The sequence below is a fragment of the Pan paniscus genome, chromosome 20 (genome assembly GCF_029289425.2).
Source record: "Pan paniscus chromosome 20, NHGRI_mPanPan1-v2.0_pri, whole genome shotgun sequence".
In the NCBI taxonomy this organism is placed as follows: Eukaryota; Metazoa; Chordata; class Mammalia; order Primates; family Hominidae; genus Pan; species Pan paniscus.
In genome coordinates, this window is record NC_073269.2 from 6767529 (window position 1) to 6790412 (window position 22884).

Sequence of the window (22884 nt, forward strand, 5' to 3'; positions counted from 1 at the left end):
AGATGCACATGCACACACACACAGACACACACATGCACACACAAATGCACACATGTACACACACAGACCCACACATACACACATGCACACATGCACACACAAAAGCACACATGCACACAGATACGCACACACAAACGCACAACCCACACATACACACCCACACACACAGATGCACACCCACACACAGACTCACACATATACACACACACAGATTGAGATTTATTTTAAGGATTTGGCTCATACCATTGAGGGGCTGCAGGTCTGGAATCTGCAGGGCAGGCCAGAGACCTAGGGAAGAGCTGATGCTGCAGTCTCAAGCCCAAAGGCTATCTGGAGGCAGATTTCCTTCCTCTTGGGGAACCTCAGTCTTTTAAGGCCTTCGACTGATTGGGTGAGGCCCACCACATTATGGAGGGTCACCTGCTTTATTTAATATCTACCAATTTAAATGTTAATTGGGCTGGGCGCAGTGGCTCACGCCTGTAATCTCAGCACTTTGGGAGGCCGAGGCAGGTGGATCACCTGAGATCAGGAGTTCCACACCAGCCTGGCCAACATAGCAAGACCCCATCTCTACTAAAAATACAAAAATTAGCCAGGCATGGTGGCAGGCACCTGTAATCCCAGCTACTTGGGAAGCTGAGGCACAAGAATTGCTTGAACCTGGGAGGCAGAGTTTGCAGTGAGCCAAGATTGCACCACTGCACTCCAGCCTGGGTGACACAGCTAGACTCCGTCCAAAAAAAAAGGAGAAGTTAATTGGGCTGGGTGGGTGCAGTGGTTCCCAGCACTTTGAGAGGCTGAGGCAGGAAGATGGCTTGAAGCCAGTAGTTCCAGACCAGCCTGGGCAACATAGCAAGACCCCGTCTCTAAAAAAAAAAATTACGATTTAAAAAATTTTCTTAGAGGCAGGGTCTCCCTACATGACCCAGGCTGGTCTTGAGCTCTGGACTCCAGTGATCCTCCCACCTCGGCCTCCCAGCGTGCTGGGATTACAGGCGTGAGCCACTGCACCCTGACTCTACAAAGAAATTTTGTAACTTAGCTGGCATAGTGGTACACATCCATATTCCAGCTACTCCGGAGGCTGAGCTGGGAGGATCGCTTGAACCCAGGAGGTCGAGGCTGCAGTGAGCTATGATCACACCACTGCACTCCAGCCTGGGGGACAGAGTGAGACCCCCCCATCTCAAAACAATAAAAATAAATAAATAGATGTTAATTGTATCTAAAAATTACCTTCACAGCAACAGCTAGAATAATGTTTGACCAAAGAACCAAAGCCCGGCCAAGGTATTGCATAGAGTGAACCATCCCAGGGACACACTTAGGCTACAAAAGGATGTTTGATTGTCTGAAACTCAAGCTCCATGTGGTGTTCTGTATCTTATCTGCCCACCCAGGCCTGGTTTTCATTCCCACGGGCGTCCAGAGCAACTCCACTCCCTCCAGAGAAGCCCTCGGCCACATGGGCATGTCCAGGGGACCCCACCTCGGGAAACAGAATGGCATTGTTCCCCCAGCTTCCTTTTCTGTGGGTTTCTAATGGGGAAAAGTGTGTTGGAAGCCAGGCATGAATCATTCTCTGCCCACGCAGCAGACACAGCATCCCAGGGGAGCTGAGGCGGAGGGGAGGCAATGAGATCCACCTTTGCAGACCATGTGGAGGTGATCCCCCCCCTCTGCAGAGAAAGGCGTCCCTGCAGGCTGAGAACATGCAGAGTTTGAGGTTAAGGTCTGTTGGGGTCTCACGAGCGTAAAAGAATGTAAGCTAGAGAACCAGGTGTGGTGGCTCCTGCCTGTAATCCCAGCACTTCGGGAGGCCAAGGCGGCTGGATCACGAGGTCAGGAGATCGAGACCATCCTGGCTAACGTGGTGAAACCCCGTCTCTACTAAAAATACAAAAAATTAGCCAGGCGTGGTGGTGGGCGCCTGTAGTCCGAGCTACTCAGGAGGCTGAGTCAGGAGAATGGTGTGAACCTGGGAAATGGAGCTTGCAGTGAGCCAAGATCGCACCATTGCACTCCAGCCTGGGCGACAGAGTAAGGCTCCATCAAAAAAAAAAAAAAAAAAAAAAAAAAAAAAAAAAAAAAAAAAAATTAGCTGGGTGTGGTGGCATGCACCTGTAATCCCAGGCACTTGGGAAGCTGAGGCAGGAGAATTGCTTGAACCTAGGAGGCAGAAGTTGCAGTGAGCTGAGATCATGCCACTGCACTCCAGCCTGGGGGACAGAGCCAAACTCCATCTCAAAAAAAAAAAAAAAAGAGAAAAGCCCAGGCGCGGTGGCCTACACCTGTAATCCTATAATCCCAGCACTTTGGGAGGCCGTGGCGGGCGGATTACCTGAGGCCACCGTGGCTACCTTGGCCCATCCATTCGTGAGAAGGGGTCACAACCAGAGCTCGCAGGGGGCGGGGCTCGCAGGGGGCTTGAATCCCAGGAGGAGGGATCCCGGTGCTCCCGGTGGAATCTGCCTGCCCCAGGTGTCCCGTTACATCCCTCAGGGGCCGACAGCTGCCCAGTTCTGCTTAGGGATCCATGCGACACAGGCAGTTTCTCGCGGAAAATGGGTGGATCCCCTGCTCCAACTAGACTGAAAGCGGCAGGAGCACGGATGAAGGTTGCGGTGTTGCCGTTGCACACGGCTGCCACCTGGCCATGTTCTGGGACTCATGCTTGTAAATCCTTTTACATTTCAAAGCCTTAGTGATGATTCATCAGTGGGAGAACACCCGGAACAGGGACTGGCAAATGATTATAAACGGCCAGACAGGTGGCCGGGTACAGCGGCTCACATCTGGAGGCCGAGGCAGGCGGATCACTTGAGGCCAGGAGTTCAAGGCCAGACTGGACAACATAGTAAGACCCCAATCTCTACAGAGTATAAAAAAATTAACCGCGTGTGGTGGCATGCCTGTGGTCCTATCTACTCTGGAATCTAAGGCAGGAGGATCGTTTGAGCCTGGGAGGTAGAGGCTGCAGTGAGCTATGATAGCACCACTGCATTCCAGCCTGGGTGACAGAGCAGGACCTTGTCTCTAAAAAATAAAAAAAGATTACGTATCTATTCCAGGGGTCAGGAAACAACATCCTGTGGGCCAGAGCCAGATCTGGTCTGCAGAATTATTTTTTCATTTTATTATTATTACTAGAGACTTGGTGCTGCTCTGTCACCCAGGCTGGAGTGCAGTGGTGTGATCACAGGTCCTTGCAGCCTCAACCTCCTGGTCTCTAGCAGTCCTCCCACCTCAGCCTCCTGAGTAGCTGGGATCACAGATATGCGCCCCACCATGCCCAGCTAATTTAATTTTTATTTTCTGTCGACATGGGGTCTTGCTATGTTGCCCAGGCTGGTCTCAAACTCCTGGACTCAAGTGATTGTCCTGCCGCAGCCTCCTAAGGAGTTGGGATTGGCCGGGCACGGTGGCTCACGCCTGTAATCCCAGCACTTTGGGAGGCCGAGGTGGGTAGATCACGAGATCAGGAGATTGAGACCATCCTGGCTAACATGGTGAAACCCCGTCTCTACTAAAAATACAAAAAATTAGCCGGGCATGGTGGCAGGCGCCTGTAGTCCCAGCTACTTGGGAGGCTGAGGCAGCAGAATGGCGTGAACCCGGGAGGCAGAGCTTACAGTGAGCCGAGATCGCGCCACTGGACTCCAGCCTGGGTGACAGAGCGAGACTCTGTCTCAAAAAAAAAAAAAAAAAAAAGGATTACAGGCGTGAGCCACTGCGCCCCGCCAGGATTTGAATTTTAGTGTCCATAAAGTGTGACGAGAACATAGTTGTGTCTAATTCTTTACATGTGGTCGGCTGCTTTAGTGTGACAATGGGAGAGTGAAGGGACACAGTCCTGACTACCTTGTGAGCATGAAAATATTTACTGCTGCCAGCGCAGTGGCTCACGCCTGTCATCCCAGCACTTTGGGAAGCCAAGGCAGGTGGGTCTCTTGAGGCCAGGAGTTTGAGAACAGCCTGGCCAATATGGTGAAACCCCGTCTCTACTAAAAATACAAAAATTAGCCAGGTGTGATGGCGCGCGCCTGTGGTCCCAGCTACTTGGGAGACTGAGGCATGAGAATCACTTGAACCTGAGAGGCGGAGGTTGTAGTGAGATCACGCCACTGCACAGCGCACCTGTGGTCCCAGCACTTTGGGAGGCTGAGGAGGGAAGGTTGCTTGAGGCCAGCAGTTCAAAACCAGCCTGGGCAATGTAGCAAGATCCCCTCTCTACAAAAAACAGAAAAATGAGGCCGGGTGCAGTGGCTCATGCCTGTAATCCCAGCACTTTGGGAGGCCAAGGCGGGTGGATCACCTGAGGTCAGGAGTTCAAAACCAGCCTGGGCAACATAACAAGAGTCCCCTCTCTACAAAAAAATAGAAAAGAGAGGCTGGGCGAGGTGGCTCACGCCTGTAATCCCAGCACTTTGGGAGGCCGAGGTGGGTGGATCACCTGAGGTCAGGAGTTCGAGACCAGCCTGGCCAACATGGCGAAACCCCGTCTCTACTAAAAATATAAAAATTAGCCAGGTGTGGTGCTGGGCGCCTGTAATCCCAGCTATTGGGGAGGCTGAGGAAAGAGAATCGCTTGAACCTGGGAGGCAGAGGTTGCAGTGAGCCGAGACTGTGCCACTGCACTGCAGCCAGGTCAACAAGAGCGAGACTCCATCTCAATAGAAAAGAAAGGAAAGTAAAGGAAGGGAAGGGAAGGGAAGGGAGAAAGGGAACAGAGAAAGGGAAGGGAGGAAGGGAGAAAGGGGGAAAGGAAAGGGAAGGGAGAAAGAAAAACGAGCATGGCGTGGTGACGCACACCTGTGGTCCCAGCTATGGGAGGCTGAGGTGGGAGGATCACTTAAGCCCGGAAATTTGAAGTTGCAGTGAGCCGAGATCGCACCATAGCACTCCAGTATGGGCAACAGAGAGACTCTCTCTCTCTTTGAAAAAAAAAAAAAAAAAAATCAGGGGTGGGGTGTGAAGGTCAGGAGCACTTTGGGTTTTAGGCTGCTGGAGGGATTTTAGTGTGTGTGTCGCAGGGATGATGTAATCTGATGCACACTTCAAAGGCACCCTTAACGGCTGTGACCAGCTCACAGAGGGGAAAGGGAGGGAGGAAAGAGGCCAGTCCCTCCAGACGGGATGCTGGTGGCCTGTCCAGAGCCGTAGCTGCACAGATGGTGAGGAATGACTGGATTAGGAATCTGTTTTGAACACTAGCCAACAGGAGTTGTTGATGAGTGTGACAGAAAAAGAGTCTGTGGTCACAAATTCTTTGATGCACCTCCCTTCGAAAGCTGGCACTCAGGCTGGGCGCGGTGGCTCACGCCGGTAATCCCAGCACTTTGGGAGGCCCAGGTGGGAGGATCGCGTGAGGTCAGGAGTTTGAGACCAGCTTGGGCAACATAGGAAGACTCCCTCTCTACAAAAACCTTAATTAGCTGGGCGTAGTGGCACACACGTGGCCCTAGCTACTAGGAGGCGGAGGTGGGAGGATGGCTTGAGCCCAGGAGGTGGAGGCTGCAGTGAGCTGTGATCACACCATTGCACTCCAGCCTGGGCAACAGAGAAAGACCCTGTCTCAAAAACAAACAAACAAAAAAAGGAGGCGGGAGGGTGAGAGAGAGAGACTGGAAGAGGCTGCACTGTGGCTGTGAAGGGAGAAGAAGGGGCCCTGAGGCTTGAGACGCTGGTAAAGGTGGGAAATGTATTCTCCCCTGGAGCCCCCAGAAGGGCCCAGGCCTGCCCACAGCTCAATGGTGAGCCCTGCAAGATGGATCTCAGACTTCTGACTTTCAGAACTGTGAGATAATCAATCAGTATTCCATTTTAAAATTCTTTGAGACAGGGTCTGGCTCTGTCACCCAGGCTGGAGTACAGTGGCACAATCACAGCTCACTGCAGCCTCCACCTCCTGGGCTCAAGCGATCCTCCTGCCTCAGCCTCCTGAGTGGCTAGGATTACAGGCATGAGCCACCACATCTGGCTAATTTTTGTTCATTTTTTGTGGAGATGGGGGTCTCACTATACTGCCCAGGCTGGTCTCAAACTCCTGGGCTCGAGCAATCCTCTTGCCTCAGCCTCCCACAATGCTGGGATTACAGGTGTGAGCCACCACGCCTGGCCGATAACTCGGTGTCCCTCTCAGTCCCCAAGTGTGGGGTCCTTTGTTACAGCAGCTGTGGGAACCTCAGACTTACTCTTTCTAGCAATGGACCGCAGCGACCCACGGGAGTCCTCATCCTCACACAGTGGCCCAGCCAGCAGTCACGTTCCACCTTTTTTTTTTTTTTTTTTTTGAGATGGCGTCTCGCTGTGTTGCCAGGCTGGAGTGCAGTGGCGTGATCTCAGCTCCCTGCAACCTCCGCCTCCCGGGTTCAAGCGATTCTCCTGCCTCAGCCTCCTGAGTAGCTGGGATTACAGGCACCCGCCACAACGCCTGACTAATTTTTTGTATTTTTAATAGAGACGGGGTTTCACCATGTTGGCCAGGCTGGTCTCAAACTCTTGACCTCAAGTGATTCACCCACCTTGGCCTCCCAAAGTGCTGGGATTACAGGCATAAGCCACCGCATCTGGTCTTTTTTTTTTTTTTTTTTGGAGTCTCGCTCTGTCACCCGGGCTGGAGTGCAGTAGCGTGATCTCGGTTCACTGCAGCCTCCGCCTCCCGGGTTCAAGCGATTCTCCTGCCTCAGCCTCCTGGGTAGCTGGATTACAGGTGTGCACCAACATGCCTGGCTAATTTTGGATTTTTAGTAGAGATGGGGTTTCTCCATGTTGGCCGGGCTGATCTGGAATTCCCGACCTCAAATGGTCCTCCCGCCTCAGCCTCCCAAAGTGCTGGGATGACAGGCGTGAGCCACCACGCCCCGCGGTTTTTAAGGGTATAGTTGCAACCCTTGCTTATGGGAAGAGAAGCACCTTCAGCCTCTGACCCCGTGTTTCTGTCTTGCTGTGTGGCATCCAGCTCGCTGTCTGCGTGTCTCTGAGCCATGGAGCCCACTGTGGCTGACGTACACCTCGTGCCCAGGACAACCAAGGAAATCCCCGCTCTGGATGCCGCGTGCTGTCGAGCGGCCACCATTGGCGTGGTGGCCACCAGCCTTGTCGTCCTCACCCTGGGAGTCCTTTTGGGTAAGTGGCTATGGGATTGGCTGGGTTCGCAAAACAAGGGACGTATGCAAAGTCACCGGGAAGTGACTTGATGGTGTCTCCTTGGCCATCTGGAATCAAAGGGCAGTGTCTAGGCGTGGAAATGAAGGCTGCCCTAGGCCAGGCGGGTGGGCGGGGAGTGGAGCAGATGAGTTCCTACGTGTGTCAGTTTTCCCGACTAAAGAAGCTCCCGAAGGAAGTTTTCACAGCTGGGGTGACAGAGAAACAGAGACAGGGAAATAACCTTGTTTTAAATTTTGGCAAATCAGCAAAATACCCAAAGTAGTTTTTTGTTTTTGTTTTTGTTTTTTTGAGACGGAGTCTTGCTCTGTCGCCCAGGCTGGAGTGCAGTGGCGTGATCTCGGCTCACTGCAAGCTCCACCTCCTGGGTTCACACTGTTCTCCTGCGTCAGCCTCCCCGAGTAGCTGGGACTACAGGCGCCCGCCACCACCCCCGGCTAATTTTTTGTATTTTTAGTAGAGACGGGGGTTTCACTGTGTTAGTCAGGATGGTCTCGATCTCCTGACCTCGTGATCTGCCAGCCTTGGCCTCCCAAAGTGCTTGGGGATTACAGGCGTAAGCCATTGTGCCCGGCCCCAAAAGTATTTTTATAAAACCGAGCAACTGGGTTGGGCGTGGTGGCTCCTGCCTGTAATCCCAGCACTTTGGGAGGCTGAGGCGGGAGGACCATCGGAGCCCAGGAGTTTGAGAACAGCCTGGGCAGCATGATAAAGCCCTGCCTCTACAGAAAATACAGAAAATTACCCAGGCGTGGTGGCGCCTGTAGTCCCAGCTACGCAGGAGGCTGAGGCAGGAGAATCGCTTGAACCCGGGAGGCAGAGGTTGCAGTGAGCTGAGATCGCACCACTGCACTCCAGCCTGGGTGACAGAGTGAGACTCTATCTCAAAAAATAAAAACATAATAATAAATTAAAAATAAGACCAGGTGCAGTGGCTCATACCTGTAATCTCAACATTTTGGGAGGCTGAAGTGAGCAGATCATGAGGTCAGGAGTTCGAGACCACCCTGACCAACATGGTGAAACCCCGTCTCTACTAAAAATACAAGAAAGAAAGGGAGGGAGGAAGGAAGGAAGGAAGGAAGATAGCTGAGCATGGTGGTGCACGCCTGTTATCCCAGCTACTTGGGAGGCTGAGGCAGGAGAATTGCTTGAGCCCAGGAGGAGGCAGAGGTTGCAGTGAGCCGAGATCATGCCCTTGCAGTCCAGCCTGGGCAACAGAGCGATTCCATCTCAAAAAAAAAAAAAAAAAAAAAAGAAAAGTTAATTTTAACATTTAAATGATGATAATAAACAGCAATTTGGGGAGAAATGCTCTTGTGTGGCAAAATAGTAAGTTCGCGATCCTGTGAGAATCCTCCTAGTTTTTTTTTTCTTTTTTCTTTTTTTTCTTTTTAATATTTGTGGAACTTCTGGAAACTCCCAGAGCCAGACATGTTTGACTGAGGCCCTCTAGTGGCTGTAGGTACCAAGTGCAATACAATTTGGGTTCCTCGTGTGAGTGTATTTGTGTGTTCATGAGTGTGTGCATGGTGCACACGTGTTCATTTGCATGCGTTTGTGCATGCATGTGTGTGTCTGCGTGTGCATCTATGTGTGCATGCATGTGTGTGTGTGTGTGTGTGTGTCCATCCATCACCTAGTGAGAGGCGGGGCGCGGCAGAGTTTCTCATCTGCATTGTAACAAATACATTTTGGGAAAAACAGATAAATATAATTCCCATCAGGACCCCCCTGAAAGGAAAGGAAGTCTTTTTTTTTTTTTTTTTGAGTTGGAGTCTCACTCTGTCTCCCAGGCGCGACAGAGTGCAATGGCACAATCTCAGCTCATCACAACCTCCACCACCCAGGTTCAAGTGATTCTCCTGCCTCAGCCTCCTGGGTAGCTGAGATTACAGGTGTGTGCCACTACGCCCAGCTAATTTTTGTATTTTTAGTAGAGATGGGGTTTTGCCATATTGGCCAGGATGGTCTCGAACTGCTGACCTCAAGTGATCCACCTGCCTTGGCCTCCGAAAGTGCTGGGATTACAGACATGAGCCACCACGCCCCATCAGGAAGTCTTTCAAGAAGCACTTAAGGCCAAGTGTGGTGGCTCCTGCCTGTAACCCCAGCACTCTGGGAGGCTGAGGCAGGAGGATTGCTTGAGCTCAGGAGTTCGAGACCAACCTAGGCAACATAGCAAGACCCCATCTCTACAAAAAATTAAATAATGAAGACAGGAAACATTTAAAAATACAATTTTAGAATGTTTTCAGTGAAAATGAGTGGTTGTGCGCGCCAGTAGTCCCTGCTACTCGGGAGACTGAGGTGGGAGGATTGCTTGAGCCCAGGAGTTGGAGCCTGCAGTGAGCTATGATCACACCACTGCACTCCAGCTTGGGAGACAGAGCGACACCCTGATAAAAAAGAAAAAAGAAAAAGAAAAAAGGACATGATGCCAGGCGTAGTGGCTCACACCAGTAATCCCAGCTCTCTGGGACGCTGAAACGGGAGGATTGCTTGAGCCCAGGAGTTCCAGTTCAGCCTGGTAACATGGTGAAACCCTGTCTCTACAAAAAATGCAGAAAATTAGCCCGGGCCGGGCGAAGCCAGCTGGGCTCCTGAGTCGAGTAGGGACTTGGAGAATTGTTATGCCTAGTTGGAGGATTGTATATGCACCAGTGAACACTCTGTGTCTAGCTAATCTGGTGGGGACTTGGATAACTTTTATGTCTAACTAGAGGATTGTAAATACACCAATAAGCACTCTGTGTCTAGCTCAAGGTTTATAAACACACCAATCAGTGCTCTGTGTCTAGCTAATCTAGTGGGGACTTGGAGAAATTTTAAGTCTAGCTAAAGGTTTGTAAATGCACCAATGAGCACCCTGTGTCTAGCTCAAGGGTTGCAAATGCACCAATCGCACCAATCAGTGTTCTGTGTCTAGCTAATCTAGTGGGGACTTGGAGAACTCTTGTGTCTAGCTAAAGATTTGTAAATGCACCAATCAGCACCTTGTGTCAAGCTCAGGGATTGTAAACACACCAATCAGCACCCTGTCAAAACGGACCAATCAGCTCTCTGTAAAATGGACCAATCAGCGCTCTGTAAAATGGGCCAATCAGGAGGATGTGGGTGGGGCCAGATAAGGGAATAAAAGCGGACTGCTGGAGCCAGCAGCGGCAACCAGCTTGGGGACCTTTTCACACTGTAGAGGATTTGTTCTTTAATTCTCTGTGAGACATCTTGCTGCTGCTCACTTGTTCGGTGTGAGATGCTTTTATGAGCTGTAACACTCACTGCGAAGGTCTGCAGTTTCACTCCTGAGGCCAGCAAAACCACAAACCCACCAGGAGGAATGAACAACTCCAGACACGCTGCCTTAAGAGCTGCAACACTCACTGGGAAGGTCTACAGCGTCACTCCTGAAACAAGCAAGACCACGAACCCACCAGAAGGAAGAAATTCCGAACACATCCGAACATCAGCAAGAACAAACTCCGGACACACCATCTTTAAGAAATGTAACACTCAGCGTGAGGGTCCGCAGCTTCATTCTTGAAGTCAGTGAGACCAAGAACCCACGAATTTCGGACACAGTAACATGGGGAAACCCTGTCTCTACAAAAGAATGCAAACAATTAGCCAGGGCCAGGCACGGTAGCTCACCCCGGTAATCCCAGCACTTTGGGAGGCTGAGGCAGGTAGATCATGAGGTCAGGAGTTTGAGACCAGCCTGGCCAACATGGGGGAAACCCTGTCTTTACTAAAATACAAAAATTAGCTGGGCAGACTGGTACATGCCTGTAATCCCAGCTACTCAGGAGGCTGAGGTTGGAGAATTGCTTGAACCCGGGAAGTGGAGGTTGCAGTGAGCCGAGATCATGCCACTGCACTCCAACCTGGGCAACAAAGGGAGACCATGTCTCCAAAAAAAAAAAGGTGGGCGCGGTGGCTCCCGCCTGTAATCCCAGCACTCTGGGAGTCCGGGTTGGGCGGATCATGAGGTCAGGAGATCGAAATCATCCTGGCCAACATGGTGAAACCCCGTCTCTACTAAAATACAAAAAACATTAGTTGGTCGTGGTGGCACGTGCCTGTAGTCCTAGCTACTCGGGAAGCTAAGGCAAGGGAATCGCTTGGACCCAGGAGGCAGAGGTTGCAGTGAGCCAAGATGGTGCCACTGCATCCCAGCCTGGCAACAGAGTGTGAGACTCTGTCGAGAAAGAAAGAGAAAGCCAGCCAGCCAGGCGTGATGGTGGGCGCCTGTGGTCTAGCTACTTGGGAGGCTGAGGCAGGAGTATCACCTGAGCCCATGAGGTCGAGGCTGCAGTGAGCCGTGATTGTGCCACTGCACTGAAGCCCGAACAATAGAGACCTTGTCTCAAAAAAATAAAACATTTAAAAAAATAAAACTGAGAATTCAGCCCTTCGCAAACAGCTCACCATTTTAGTTGGAGATGAGAGGCTGAGTGGAGAGCGGGAGATGATCTGAACTATTTCTGCAACTTCCTGAATCTGCAGTTGTTTAGAGTAGAAACAGAGTGAGGCTGGGACACAGGGGCGAGGCAATTCAGTCCGCCCACCAGGGTGCTCGTGTTTCTTTATTTTTAGTTTCTTGAACGAGAAAACATACCGTTTTTAGAATTGGTTCGGAATATTCTATCTACTGAATATATGGCTACGTAAATACCCATCTAGCATATCTATCCATTTAGGATAAACGGAATTGGGACCCAGCTTTCACGGTTTACGCGGTTGCTATTTGCATGGTTTAAATGTTGTAATTACGGCCATTTTTTTTGCGCTGGTGTGCACTTCTGGTAGTTTTAACGTATTTTTGACCAAAACTCGTGCTCTCATGGTTTCTGTGGTTGCTCTCGTAGTTTTTATTTAGATTTTTTTCTGCTGCTGCTTGCATCAGCATAGGAATTTTTTATGACTATTATTTTTGCTGTACTTTGTACTTTGGACACAACACAGCCAACAGCTAAAAAACAGTGCTTTCTGCTGGGCGTGGTGGCTCACGCTTGTCATCCCGGCACTTTGGGAGGCTGAGGCGGGCAGATCACCTGAGGTCAGGAGTTCCCGACCAGCCTGGCCAATGTGGCGAAACCCCATCTCTGCTAAAAATACAAAAATTAACGCTGGGTGCAGTGGCTCACACCTGTAATCTCAGCACTTCGGGAGGCCAAGGCGGGTGGATCACCTGAGGTCAGGAGTTCCAGAGCAGCCTGGCCAACATGGTGAAATCCAGTCTGTACTAAAAATACAAAAAAACTAGCCAGGTGTGGTGGTCCACGCCTGTAATCCCAGCTACTCAGGAGGTTGAGGCAGGAGGCTGAGGCAAGAGGATCGCTTGAACCCGGGAGATGGAGGTTGCAGCGAGCCGAGAAAACACCACTGCACTCCAGCCTGGGTGACAGAGTGAGACCCTATCTCAAAACAAACAAGGCCGGGCGCGGTGGCTCATGCCTGTTAATCCCAGCGCTTTGGGAAGCCAAGGCTGGCGGATCATCTGAGGTCGGGAGTTTGAGACCAGCCTGGCCAACATGGAGAAACCCCATCTGTACTAGCTGGGTATGGTAGTGCATGCCTGTAATCTCGGCTACTCCGGAGGCTGAGGCGGCAGAAGAATCGCTTGAACCCGGGAGGCGGAGGTTACAGTGAGGCGAGATCATGCCATTGCACTCCAGCGTGGGCAACAAGAGCAAAACTCTGTCTCAAAACAAACAGGCCGGGTGTGGTGGCTCACGCCTGTAATCCGAGCACTTTGGGAGGCCGAGGAGGGTGGATCACGAGGTCAGGAGATAGAGACCATCCTGGCTAACACAGTGAAATCCCGTCTCTACTAAAAATACAAAAAAATTAGCCGGGCGCAGGGGCGGGCGCCTGTAGTCCCAGCTACCTGGGAGGCTGAGGCAGGAGAATGGCATGAACCCGGGAGGCGCAGCTTGCAGTGAGCCGAGATCGCGCCACTGCACTCCAGCCTGGGTGACGGAGCGAGACTCTGTCTCAAACAAACACAAACCAACCAGTGGTTTTTGAAGATGACCTCATGGGACTGTGGCCGGAGAGTCCTGATGGCCTCTGGCTGTGCTCATGCCCCTGCCGTAGGAGGCGGGGACTGTCATTTCACCGTCTCCTGATGCCATTCCAGAGGTTACGCCCTGAAGTCAGCTCAGATCCTGGGCCAGGCACTGCATGGGAGACAGGCATGAGCAGGACCTCTTTCTGCCTTCGAGGAAAACACGGGGGCATCTGGGGCTCACTTGGCACTCATCCACCTTGTGCTGTACCTGGGGACCTCCGGGTGGGTGGCTGTAGTAGAATTCAGCTCCAAACCAGGATGCTTTTGGGAATTGAGGGAGAGCCCTGTGAGTAGCTATTCAGGGCTATCACAGGGGCGTCGACCAGCCCACTGCGTGTCACGAGTGACCACCAGGGTGTGTGGGTGCAAACAGGGCGGGGCCTGGGTGGCAGCTCAGCACAGCCCAGAGCCCCCAAAGGTGGGCTCTCTCACAGGCCCTGGTCTCGTCCCCAGCCTTCCTCTCTATACAGGGCTTCCACGTGGACCACACGGCCGAGCTGCGGGGAATCCGGTGGACCAGCAGTTTGCGGCGAGAGACCTCGGACTATCACCGCACGCTGACGCCCACCCTGGAGGCACTGGTGAGGGTGGTCTGTGTTTGGGGGCCAGGGAGAAAGAGCGGGTGGCCGGGGGCTTTGACCTGGAGGTGCTTTCCGTGTGGGAGGGAGGCAGGCCACAGGCAACGAAGCTGAGGTGGAGGCTGTGAGACCGGGAGGCCAGGCCAGGGGGCGGGCAGGACGAGGCCAGGTGGCCAAGGCAGATACCTGCAAGGCAGAGCTGTATCCACTGAGGACACACTCACATGGGACTTTAGGCCACATTTAGAGGTTTTTTTTTTCTCTTTTTTTTCTTGAGACGGAGTCTCACTCTGTCACCCAGGCTGGAGTGCAGTGGAATGATCTCGGCTCACTGCAACCTCCGCTGCTCAGGTTCAAGCGATTCTCCTGCCTCAGCCTCTCGAGTAGCTGGGATTACAGGTGCACGCCATCATGTCCAGCTGATTTTTGTATTTTTAGTAGAGACGGGGTTTCACCATGTAGGACAGGATGGTCTTGAACTCCTGACCTCAAATGATCTTCCCTCCACGGCCTCCCAAAGTGCTGGGATTACAGGCGGGAGTCACCGTACCCAATCTGCCACATTTAGAGTTTTACATTTTATTCTAAAGGGGAATCAGAGCCCTCATGCACAGCTGGGGGAAGGTATTTTATTTTATTTTTTTGAGACAGAGTCTTGCTCTGTTGTCCAGGTTGGAGTGCAGTGGCAGGATCATGGCTCACTGCAACGTCTGCCTCCCGGGTTCAAGCGATTCTCCTGTCTCAGCCTCCTGAGTAGCCAGGGTTACAGGCACCCACCACCTAGGATGAACAGGGAAACACAGCGTGGCTATGCACACACTGGAGTATGACTTAGCCAGGAAAAGGGGCCAGGCTTGGACACAGGACACAGCGAATTATATCTCAATGAAAAAATAATGTTTTCCATTTTATTCGAAGAGAAACAGACGTGTGACCACATCAGCAATCACGTATTAAAAACAGCACTCCAGGCGGGCACGGTGGGTGGCTCACATCTGTAATCCCAGCACTTTGGGAGGCCGAGGAGAGTGGATCACCTGAGGTCAGGAGTTTGAGACCAGCCTGAGCAACATGACAAAATCCCATCATTACTAAAAACACAAAAATCAACGGGGCGTGGTGGTGTGTGCCTGTAGTCTCAGCTACTCGGGAGGCTGAGGTGGGAGGATTGCCTGAGCCCAGGAGGCAGAAGTTGCAGTGAGCCGAGGTCGTGCCATTGCACTCCAGCCTGGGTGACCGAATGAGACTCCATCTCAAAAAATTATAATTTTTAAAAATAGGCTGGGCGTGGTGGCTCACGCCTGTGACGCCTCCTGGGCTCAAGCAATCCTCCCACCTCAGCCTCCTGAGTAGCTGGGAGTGCAGGCACACACCACCATGCCCGGCTAATTTGGGAGGCTGAGGTGGGCGGATCACGAGGTCAGGAGTTCAAGACCAGCCTGGCCAACATAGTGAAACCCTGTCCCTACTAAAAAATACAAAACGTTAGCCACGCATGGTGGTGTGTGCCTGTAATCCCAGCTACTTGGGAGGCTGAGGCAGGAGAATTGCTTGAACCTGAGAGGCGGAAGTTGCAATGAGCCGAGATCGTGCCACTGCACTCCACCCCAGGCGACAGAGCAAGACTCTGTCTCAAAATAATAATAACAATAATAAATTTAAAAATAAAACGTAAGTCTGGGCGTGGTGGCTCACAACTGTAATCCCAGCACTGTGGAAAGCCAAGGCAGGCGGATCACAAGGTCAGGAGTTCGAGACCAGCCTGGCCAACATAGTGAAACCCCATTTCTACTAAAAATACAAAAAATTAGTTGGGCGTGGTGGCGGGCACCTGTAATCCCAGCTTCTTGGGAGGCTGAGGCAGCAGAATCGCTTGAACCTGGGAGGCGGAGGTTGCAGTGAGTGGAGATTGCGCTACTGCACTCCAGCCTGGGTGACAGAGCAAGACTCTTGTCTCAAAATACATACATACATACGTACATACGTACATATAGATAAAAATTTAAATTAATAAAAGGAAATGCTTTCCCATGGAACCAACCCCTTCTCCAGCTCCCTCCAACACCTGACAGGCCTCTGCAGTGCCGGGGTGCCCATGCTGTGGGTCTCAACATTTGATATTCTTGTTTCTATTGCAGTTTGTAAGTAGTTTTCAGAAGACAGAGTTAGAGGCAAGCTGCGTGGGTTGCTCGGTGCTGAATTACAGGTGAGTTGGAGCTTCCAGTGGGTGAAGGAAACTTGGTGGACATCTGGGAGTTTCTGGAAGATTCCAGAAAAGTTTGGAAGATTCTAGAAGATTCCAGAAGATTCCAGCAGGGCAGAGCCCCTCCCTCTCCAAGGGCCTCTCCTCCATACCTGTAGGGATGGGAACTCCAGTGTCCTCGTACATTTCCAGCTGCACTTTCTGCTGCAACCCCTCCAGACGCTGAGCCTGGGCCTGGAGGAGGAGCTATTGCAGCGAGGGATCCGGGCAAGGCTGCGGGAGCACGGCATCTCCCTGGCTGCCTATGGCACAATTGTGTCGGCCGAGCTCACAGGTGAGTGGGCAGCCGAGACTGAAACCCCATCACGAGGAGGCTGGAGTGGGGCAGGCGCTGCAAGATATATTTTGATAACCACCCCTTCCCATAAAAAGAAAACAAACTGGCCGGGTGTGGTGGCTCATGCCTGTAATCCCAGCACTTTGGGAGGCCGAGGCGGGTGGATCACCTGAGGTCAGGAGTTTGAGACCAGCCTGGCCAACACCCCATCTGTACTAAAAATACAAAAATCAGTTGGGCGTGGTGGTGTGCACCTGTAATCCTACCTACACAGGAGGCTGAGGCAGGAGAACCGCTTCAACCTGGGAGGCGGAGGTTGCAGTGAGCCGAGATCGTGCCATTGCACTCCAGCCTGGGCAAAAAGAGTGAAACTTCGTTTCAAAAACAAACAAACAAATGTAAAAACTGACATTGCCTTTGCCTTAATGGTGTGGACCAGGGGTCAGCCATCTTGTTCTGTAAAGAGCCAGAGTGTTGTGTTGTGTTGTCTTGTCTTCTCTTTTCTTTTCCATTTTTTTTTTTTTTTTTGAGACAGGGTCTCACTCTGTTGCCCAGTCTGGAGTGCAATAATGAAGCCTTGGCTCACTGCAACTTTTGCCTCCCAGGTTCAAGCAATTTTCCTGCCTCAGTAGCTCCCGACTCACTCCTGAGTAGCTGGGATTACAGGCACGCACCACCATGCCCGGCTAATTTTTGTATTTTTAGTGAGATGGGGTTTCACCATGTGTACTGGGCTGGTCTTGGACTCCTGACCTCAGGTGATCCTCCTGCCTTGGCCTCCCAAAGTGCTGGGATTATAGGTGTGAGCCACTGTGCCCAGTTAATATTTTCATCTTTGTGGTCCGTTGGGTTTCTGTGACAAGCACTCAGCTCTGTTATTTGTATCACAAAAGTAGCCACAGACAATACATAAATGAATAGGTGTGGCTGTTTACCAATAAAACTTATTAAAAATAACAAGCAGTGGGCTGGATTTGGCCCATGGCCGTAGTTGGCCAACCCCCTACTGTAGAATTAAGGATAAATGCTACACTCTAATACAATTGTATGGAAGGCCGGGTGTGGTGGCTCATGCCTGTAATTCCAGCAATTTGGGAGGCCAAGGTGGGCTGATCACTTCAGATCAGGAGTTCGAGACCAGCCTGGCCAACATGGCGAAACCCCGTCTCTACTAAAAATACAAAAATGAGCTGGGTGTGGTGGCACGTGCCTGTAATCCCAGCTGCTCAGGAGGCTGAGGCAGGAGAATTGCTGGAACCCGGGAGGCGGAGGTTGCAGTGAGCCAAGGTTGCACTACTGCCCTCCAGCCTGGGTGACAGAGTGAGACTCCATCTAAAAAAAAAAAGTTAATAAAAATAAAAAATAAAATTATACGGTGCATGATTTTGTATGCACCTGGTTTTAAAAAATAAAAAAATTGTACGGTGCAGCAGGTCATGATTGGAGAGTCAGATGCAAGTTCAGACCATTGTTAAAGATTTGTTGCCAGGTGTGGTGGCTCATGCCTGTAATCCCAGCACTTTGGGAGGCCGAGGTGGGTGGATCACCTGAGGTCAGGAGTTTGAGACCAGCCGGGCCAACATGGTGAAACCCCATCTCTACTAAAAATAAAAAAATTAGCCGGGCATGGTGGCGGGTGCCTATAATCCCAGCTACTTGGGAGGCTGAGGCAGGAGAATTGCTTAAACCTGGTGGAGGTGGAGGTTGCAGTGAGCCAAGATAGCACCACTGCATTGTAGCCTGGGTAACAGAGCGAGACTCTGTCTTAAAAAAAAAAAAATGGCCGGGCGCGGTGGCTCACGCCTGTAATCCCAGCACTTTGGGAGGCCGAGGTGGGCGGATCACGAGGTCAGGAGATCGAGACCATCCTGGCTAACACGGTGAAACCCTGTCTCTACTAAAAATACAATCAATCAGCCAGGTGTGGTGGCGGGCGCCTGTAGTCCCAGCTGCTTGGGAGGCTGAGGCAGGAGAATGGCATGAACCCAGGAGGCGGAGCTTGAAGTGAGCCGAGATCGCGCCACTGCACTCCAGCCTGGGCGACAGAGCGAGACTCCGTCTCAAAAAAAAAAAAAAGTCACCTTGACCTTGACATGCAGGACATTTATGGTTCCCTCCCCACCAACCGTCACATGCTGGTCGAGGTCTTAATAACCTCTGCTCCAGCGTTCACAGAACTTCCCTTGGTGATAGGGAGGTTCCAGGCCCTGTGCAGTTTGGTGGCCGTCCGAGCCCTGGGGCTGGTGAGTGCTCCCCGTGGGGCAAGTGAGACTGAGGATCGGTGTTGAAGTGGATTTCATCCTCGCTGATTGAAGGCAGAATTTAAGTGACGCCAGGGTGGACAAGGCAGCTGCTCACTTTACTCCACGACCTGCCTGCAATAGGACATTTTCTTTCTTTTTCCTTTTTTTTGAGATGGAGTCTCGCTCTGTCGCCCAGGCTGGAGTACAATGGTGTGATCTCGGCTCACTGCAACCTCTGCCTCCCGGGTTCAAGCGATTGTCCTGCCTCAGCCTCCCGAGTACCTGGGATTACAGGCGCCCGGCACCACACCCGTCTAATTTTTGTATTTTTAGTAGAGACAGGGTTTCACCATGTTGGCCAGGCTGGTCTGTAACTCCTGACCTCAAGTGATCCACCCGCCTCAGCCTCCCAAAGTGCTGGGATTACAGGTGTGAGCCACCGCACCCGGCCAATAGGATGTGTTCAAAGGGTTTTACTGCTTATTCCGTGAGCTTCTATCTTCTCTGTTTTTTTGCAGGGAGACATAAGGGACCCTTGGCAGAAAGGGAGTTCAAATCAGGTATGTTTTTCTCTCTGGCCTTTTCTCTGATTGCAGTTACTGGCAGAGGTTTCCTAAGACTCATTTCAAGGAAGTGAAGGAATCACTGGAACAAGGCTGGGCGCGGTGGCTCACATCTGTCATCCCAGCACTTTGGGAGGCTGAGGCAGGAGGATCACTTGAGGCCAGGAGTTTGAGACCAGGCTGGACAACATAGCGAGACCCTGTCTCTACAAAAATAATAATAAAAAAGGCCAAAAATAATTTTTAAAATTATTATAAAAATAATAAAAATTAGCCGGGCATAGTGGCGTATTGCCTGTACTCTCAGCTACTTGGGAGGCTGAGGAAGGAGGATTGCTTGAACCCAGGAGGCAGAGGCTGCAGTGAACTGAGATCGCGCCACCGCACTCCAGCCTGGGTGACAGAGTGAAACTGCGTCTTAAAAAATAATAAATAAGGCCGGGCACACTGGCTCATACCTGTAATCCCAGCACTTTGGGAGGCCTAGGTGGGTGGATCACCTGAGGTCAGGAGTTCGAGAGCAGCCTGAACAACATGGAGAAACCCCATCTCACTAAAAATACAAAATTAGCTGGGCGTGGTGGCGCGTGCCTGTAATCCCAGCTACTCGGGAGGCTGAGGCATGAGAATCGCTTCAACCAGGGAGGCGGAGGTTGCGGTAAGCCAAGGTCGTGCCATTGCACTCCAGCCTGGGCAACAAGAGCGAAACTCTGTCTCAAAAAATAAAATAAAATAAAATAAAATAAATAAATAAAATAAAAATAAATAAATAAAATAAATAGCCTGGGTTGGTGGTGTGCACCTGTGGTCCCAACTACTCAGGAGGCTGAGGCAGGAGGATTGCTTGAACCTGGAGTTAGAGGCTGCGGTGAGCTGTGTTTGCACCACTGCACTCCCGTTTGGGTAACAGAGCTAGACCCTGTCTCAAAAACAAAAATAAAAACAAGGAAAAGGAGAAAAAAAAGGAGAGAGAGAGAGTTTCCACGTTTCCGTACCCTGGTGGTACTAAGTATAGCGTGGTGCCTTACTCCAACCAGGAGATGTAGCATGAGGTCAGAAAGTCGGTTCTTTTCTGTCCTCAGGCCGCTGTCCAGGGAACTCCTTTTCCTGCGGGAACAGCCAGTGTGTGACCAAGGTGAACCCAGAGTGTGACGACCAGGAGGACTGCTCCGATGGGTCCGACGAGGTGCACTGCGGTCAGTCTGCCTGTCCGGCCTGGTCTCTGGGCCCCTTTCCTTTTCCAGGGTCAGCTGCTGGCTCTGGTCTATGGTCACTGTGCTTATTTCACTCGGGCACACAGGCCTGGCATTTATGGGGGCTGGGCAGAGAAAAGAAAGGGGCACCCATGGTATGGGGAGAACCATGAGCAAACAGCAGAGTAAAGGAAAAGTGCAGGTGTGTGATGGGAAGAAGCCAGGGGAGAGGAGGGAGAAGATATCAGGCTGAAAACAGAGGTTGTGGCCACAGCCTGGGAGGTCTTGAATACCAGGAACTGGGGCTTTGTCCTATAAGCAGTGGGGCGTGGCCACAGGGATGTGAGCAACGGAAAGAGACAATTAAAATGCCAGAAGAGATTAGCAGGGTGCGGTGGCTCACACCTGTCATCCCAGCACTTTGGGAGGCCAAGGCAGGAGGATCAATTGAGGCCAGGAGTTTGAGACCAGCCTGGACAATATAGTGAGACCCCCATCTCTACTAAAAAAAAAAAAGAAATTGGCCAGGCACAGTGGCTCACACCTGTAATCCCAGCACTTTGGGAGGCTGAGGCAGGCGGATCACGAGGTCAGGAGATCAAGACCATCGTGGCTAACATGGTGAAACCCCCTCTCTACTAAAAATACAAAAAATTAGCCGGGCATGGTGGTGAGCGCCTGTAGTCCCAGCTACTTGGGAGGCTGAGGCAGGAGAATGGCGTGAACCCGGGAGGTGGAGCTTGCAGTGAGCCAAGATCACGCCATTGCACTCCAGCCTGGCGACAGAGCGAGACTCTGTCTCAAAAAAAAAAAAGAAAAAAAAGAAAAAAAAATTAGCCAGCGTGGTGGTGGGCGCCTGTGGCCCCAGCTACTCAGGAGGCTGAGGTGGAAGGATTGCTTGAGCCCAGGAGATTGAGGCTGCAGTGAGCTATGATTGCGCTACTGCACTGTCCAGCCTGGATAATAGAGTGAGACCTTGTCTCAAAAATAAATAAAATGCTGGAAGAGTAGCCAATGTTTTTATAGCAATACTAGCCCATGTAATAAGGTAAGGACAGCAGTTTAAGTATTGAAAAGGAAGAGGAAAACCTTAATTCATTTGAAATCATTGTCTGTCTAAAATAAATCAATATCCAAACAGAAGGAGAGAAGCTGAAAGAGTAAAATAAAATGAATCAAGAAATTGACTAAAAAGCTATTTAAAATAAAGGCCGGGTGCAGTGGCTCACGCCTGTAATCCCAGCACTTTGGGAGGCTGAGGCAGGAGAATCCCTTGAACCTGGGAGGTGGAGGTTACAGTGAGCCAAGATCACGCCACTGTACTCCAGCCTGGGCTACAGAGCAAAACTCTGTCTCAAAAAAAAAGCTGTCATTTTGCTTTATACAGTAATAATAAGTTACAAGATACAAAGGAAAAAATATCTTTCATGATCAGTAGTGACAAAAAATAAAATATCAAGACTAGGCCAGATGCCGTGGCTCAGGCCTGTAATCCCAGCACTTTGGGACGCCGAGGCAGGCAGATCACTTGATGTCAGGAGTTCGAGACCAGCCTGGTCAATTTGGTGAAACCCTGGCTCTACTAAAAGTACAAAAAATTAGCCAGGTGTGGTTGCGGGCGCCTGTAATCCCAGCTACTCAGGAGGCTGAGGTAGGAGAATCCCTTGAACCTGGGAGGCGGAGCTTGCAGTGAGTTGAGATCACGCCACTGCACTCCAGCCTGGACAACAGAGCGAGACTCCATCTCAAAAAAAAAAAAAAAAAGAAATATCAAAGACTAAACTTACAAACGTGCCATGCCCGTGATAATATTTATTATATATAATTATAGAATTACAAAATTTTGTGAAGGACATAAAAGTAGACTAAATAAGCAGAGAGACACAATATCCTATACAAACATGTACGTGGGGTCATCACCCCTTACCCACAGCTAAGATAGAGACCTTTCTCTGCCACTCACTGGTGCACGTGACCTTGGATGCTTGACCTACGTGCCAGGATGGGGCAGCCGAGGAGCTGAAGAGGGAGGGATGGGGAGACCCCAGAAGAGTCAGGGAAGCCAAGGAGGGGCCCCCAAACATCTCTTTGAACCTACAGACTGTAGATGAGAGACTCAGAGATGTATGTTCTGGGAGTTCAGGGTGAGGTCCTGCCTTCGTGGGGTCCTGGCTGGTGACCTGCTGTCTTGCAGAGTGTGGCTTGCAGCCTGCCTGGAGGATGGCTGGCAGGATCGTGGGCGGCGTGGAAGCGTCCCCGGGGGAGTTTCCGTGGCAAGCCAGCCTTCGAGAGAACAAGGAGCACTTCTGTGGGGCCGCCATCATCAACGCCAGGTGGCTGGTGTCTGCCGCTCACTGCTTCAATGAGTAAGCCCCCATCCCGAAGCACCAAACCCGAACCCTCTGTATTTCTCCTGCCTTCCCTCGTGCACTAGGGACGTCACTTCTGGTTTCCTTAGAGCCCTTGGAAGTAATTTTTTCTTTTCCTTTCTTTCTTGCTTTTGCTGTTGTTGAATCTGAGGGCA

The 22884-nt window shown here is 51.2% G+C and overlaps 1 protein-coding gene across 1 annotated transcript in view; it reads left to right on the plus strand.

Moving 5' to 3' along the window:
• Nucleotides 1-22884, plus strand: part of TMPRSS9 (transmembrane serine protease 9) — a 67905-nt gene that overhangs the window by 24094 nt on the left and 20927 nt on the right. Inside the window, exons 2-8 of the mRNA XM_063599764.1 lie at nt 6965-7131; nt 13697-13824; nt 15960-16027; nt 16183-16358; nt 19123-19164; nt 20250-20363; nt 22555-22726. Coding sequence (XP_063455834.1) covers nt 6990-7131; nt 13697-13824; nt 15960-16027; nt 16183-16358; nt 19123-19164; nt 20250-20363; nt 22555-22726 — 842 coding nt within the window. The 5' untranslated portion in view covers nt 6965-6989. The remainder of the gene's footprint in view (nt 1-6964; nt 7132-13696; nt 13825-15959; nt 16028-16182; nt 16359-19122; nt 19165-20249; nt 20364-22554; nt 22727-22884) is intronic.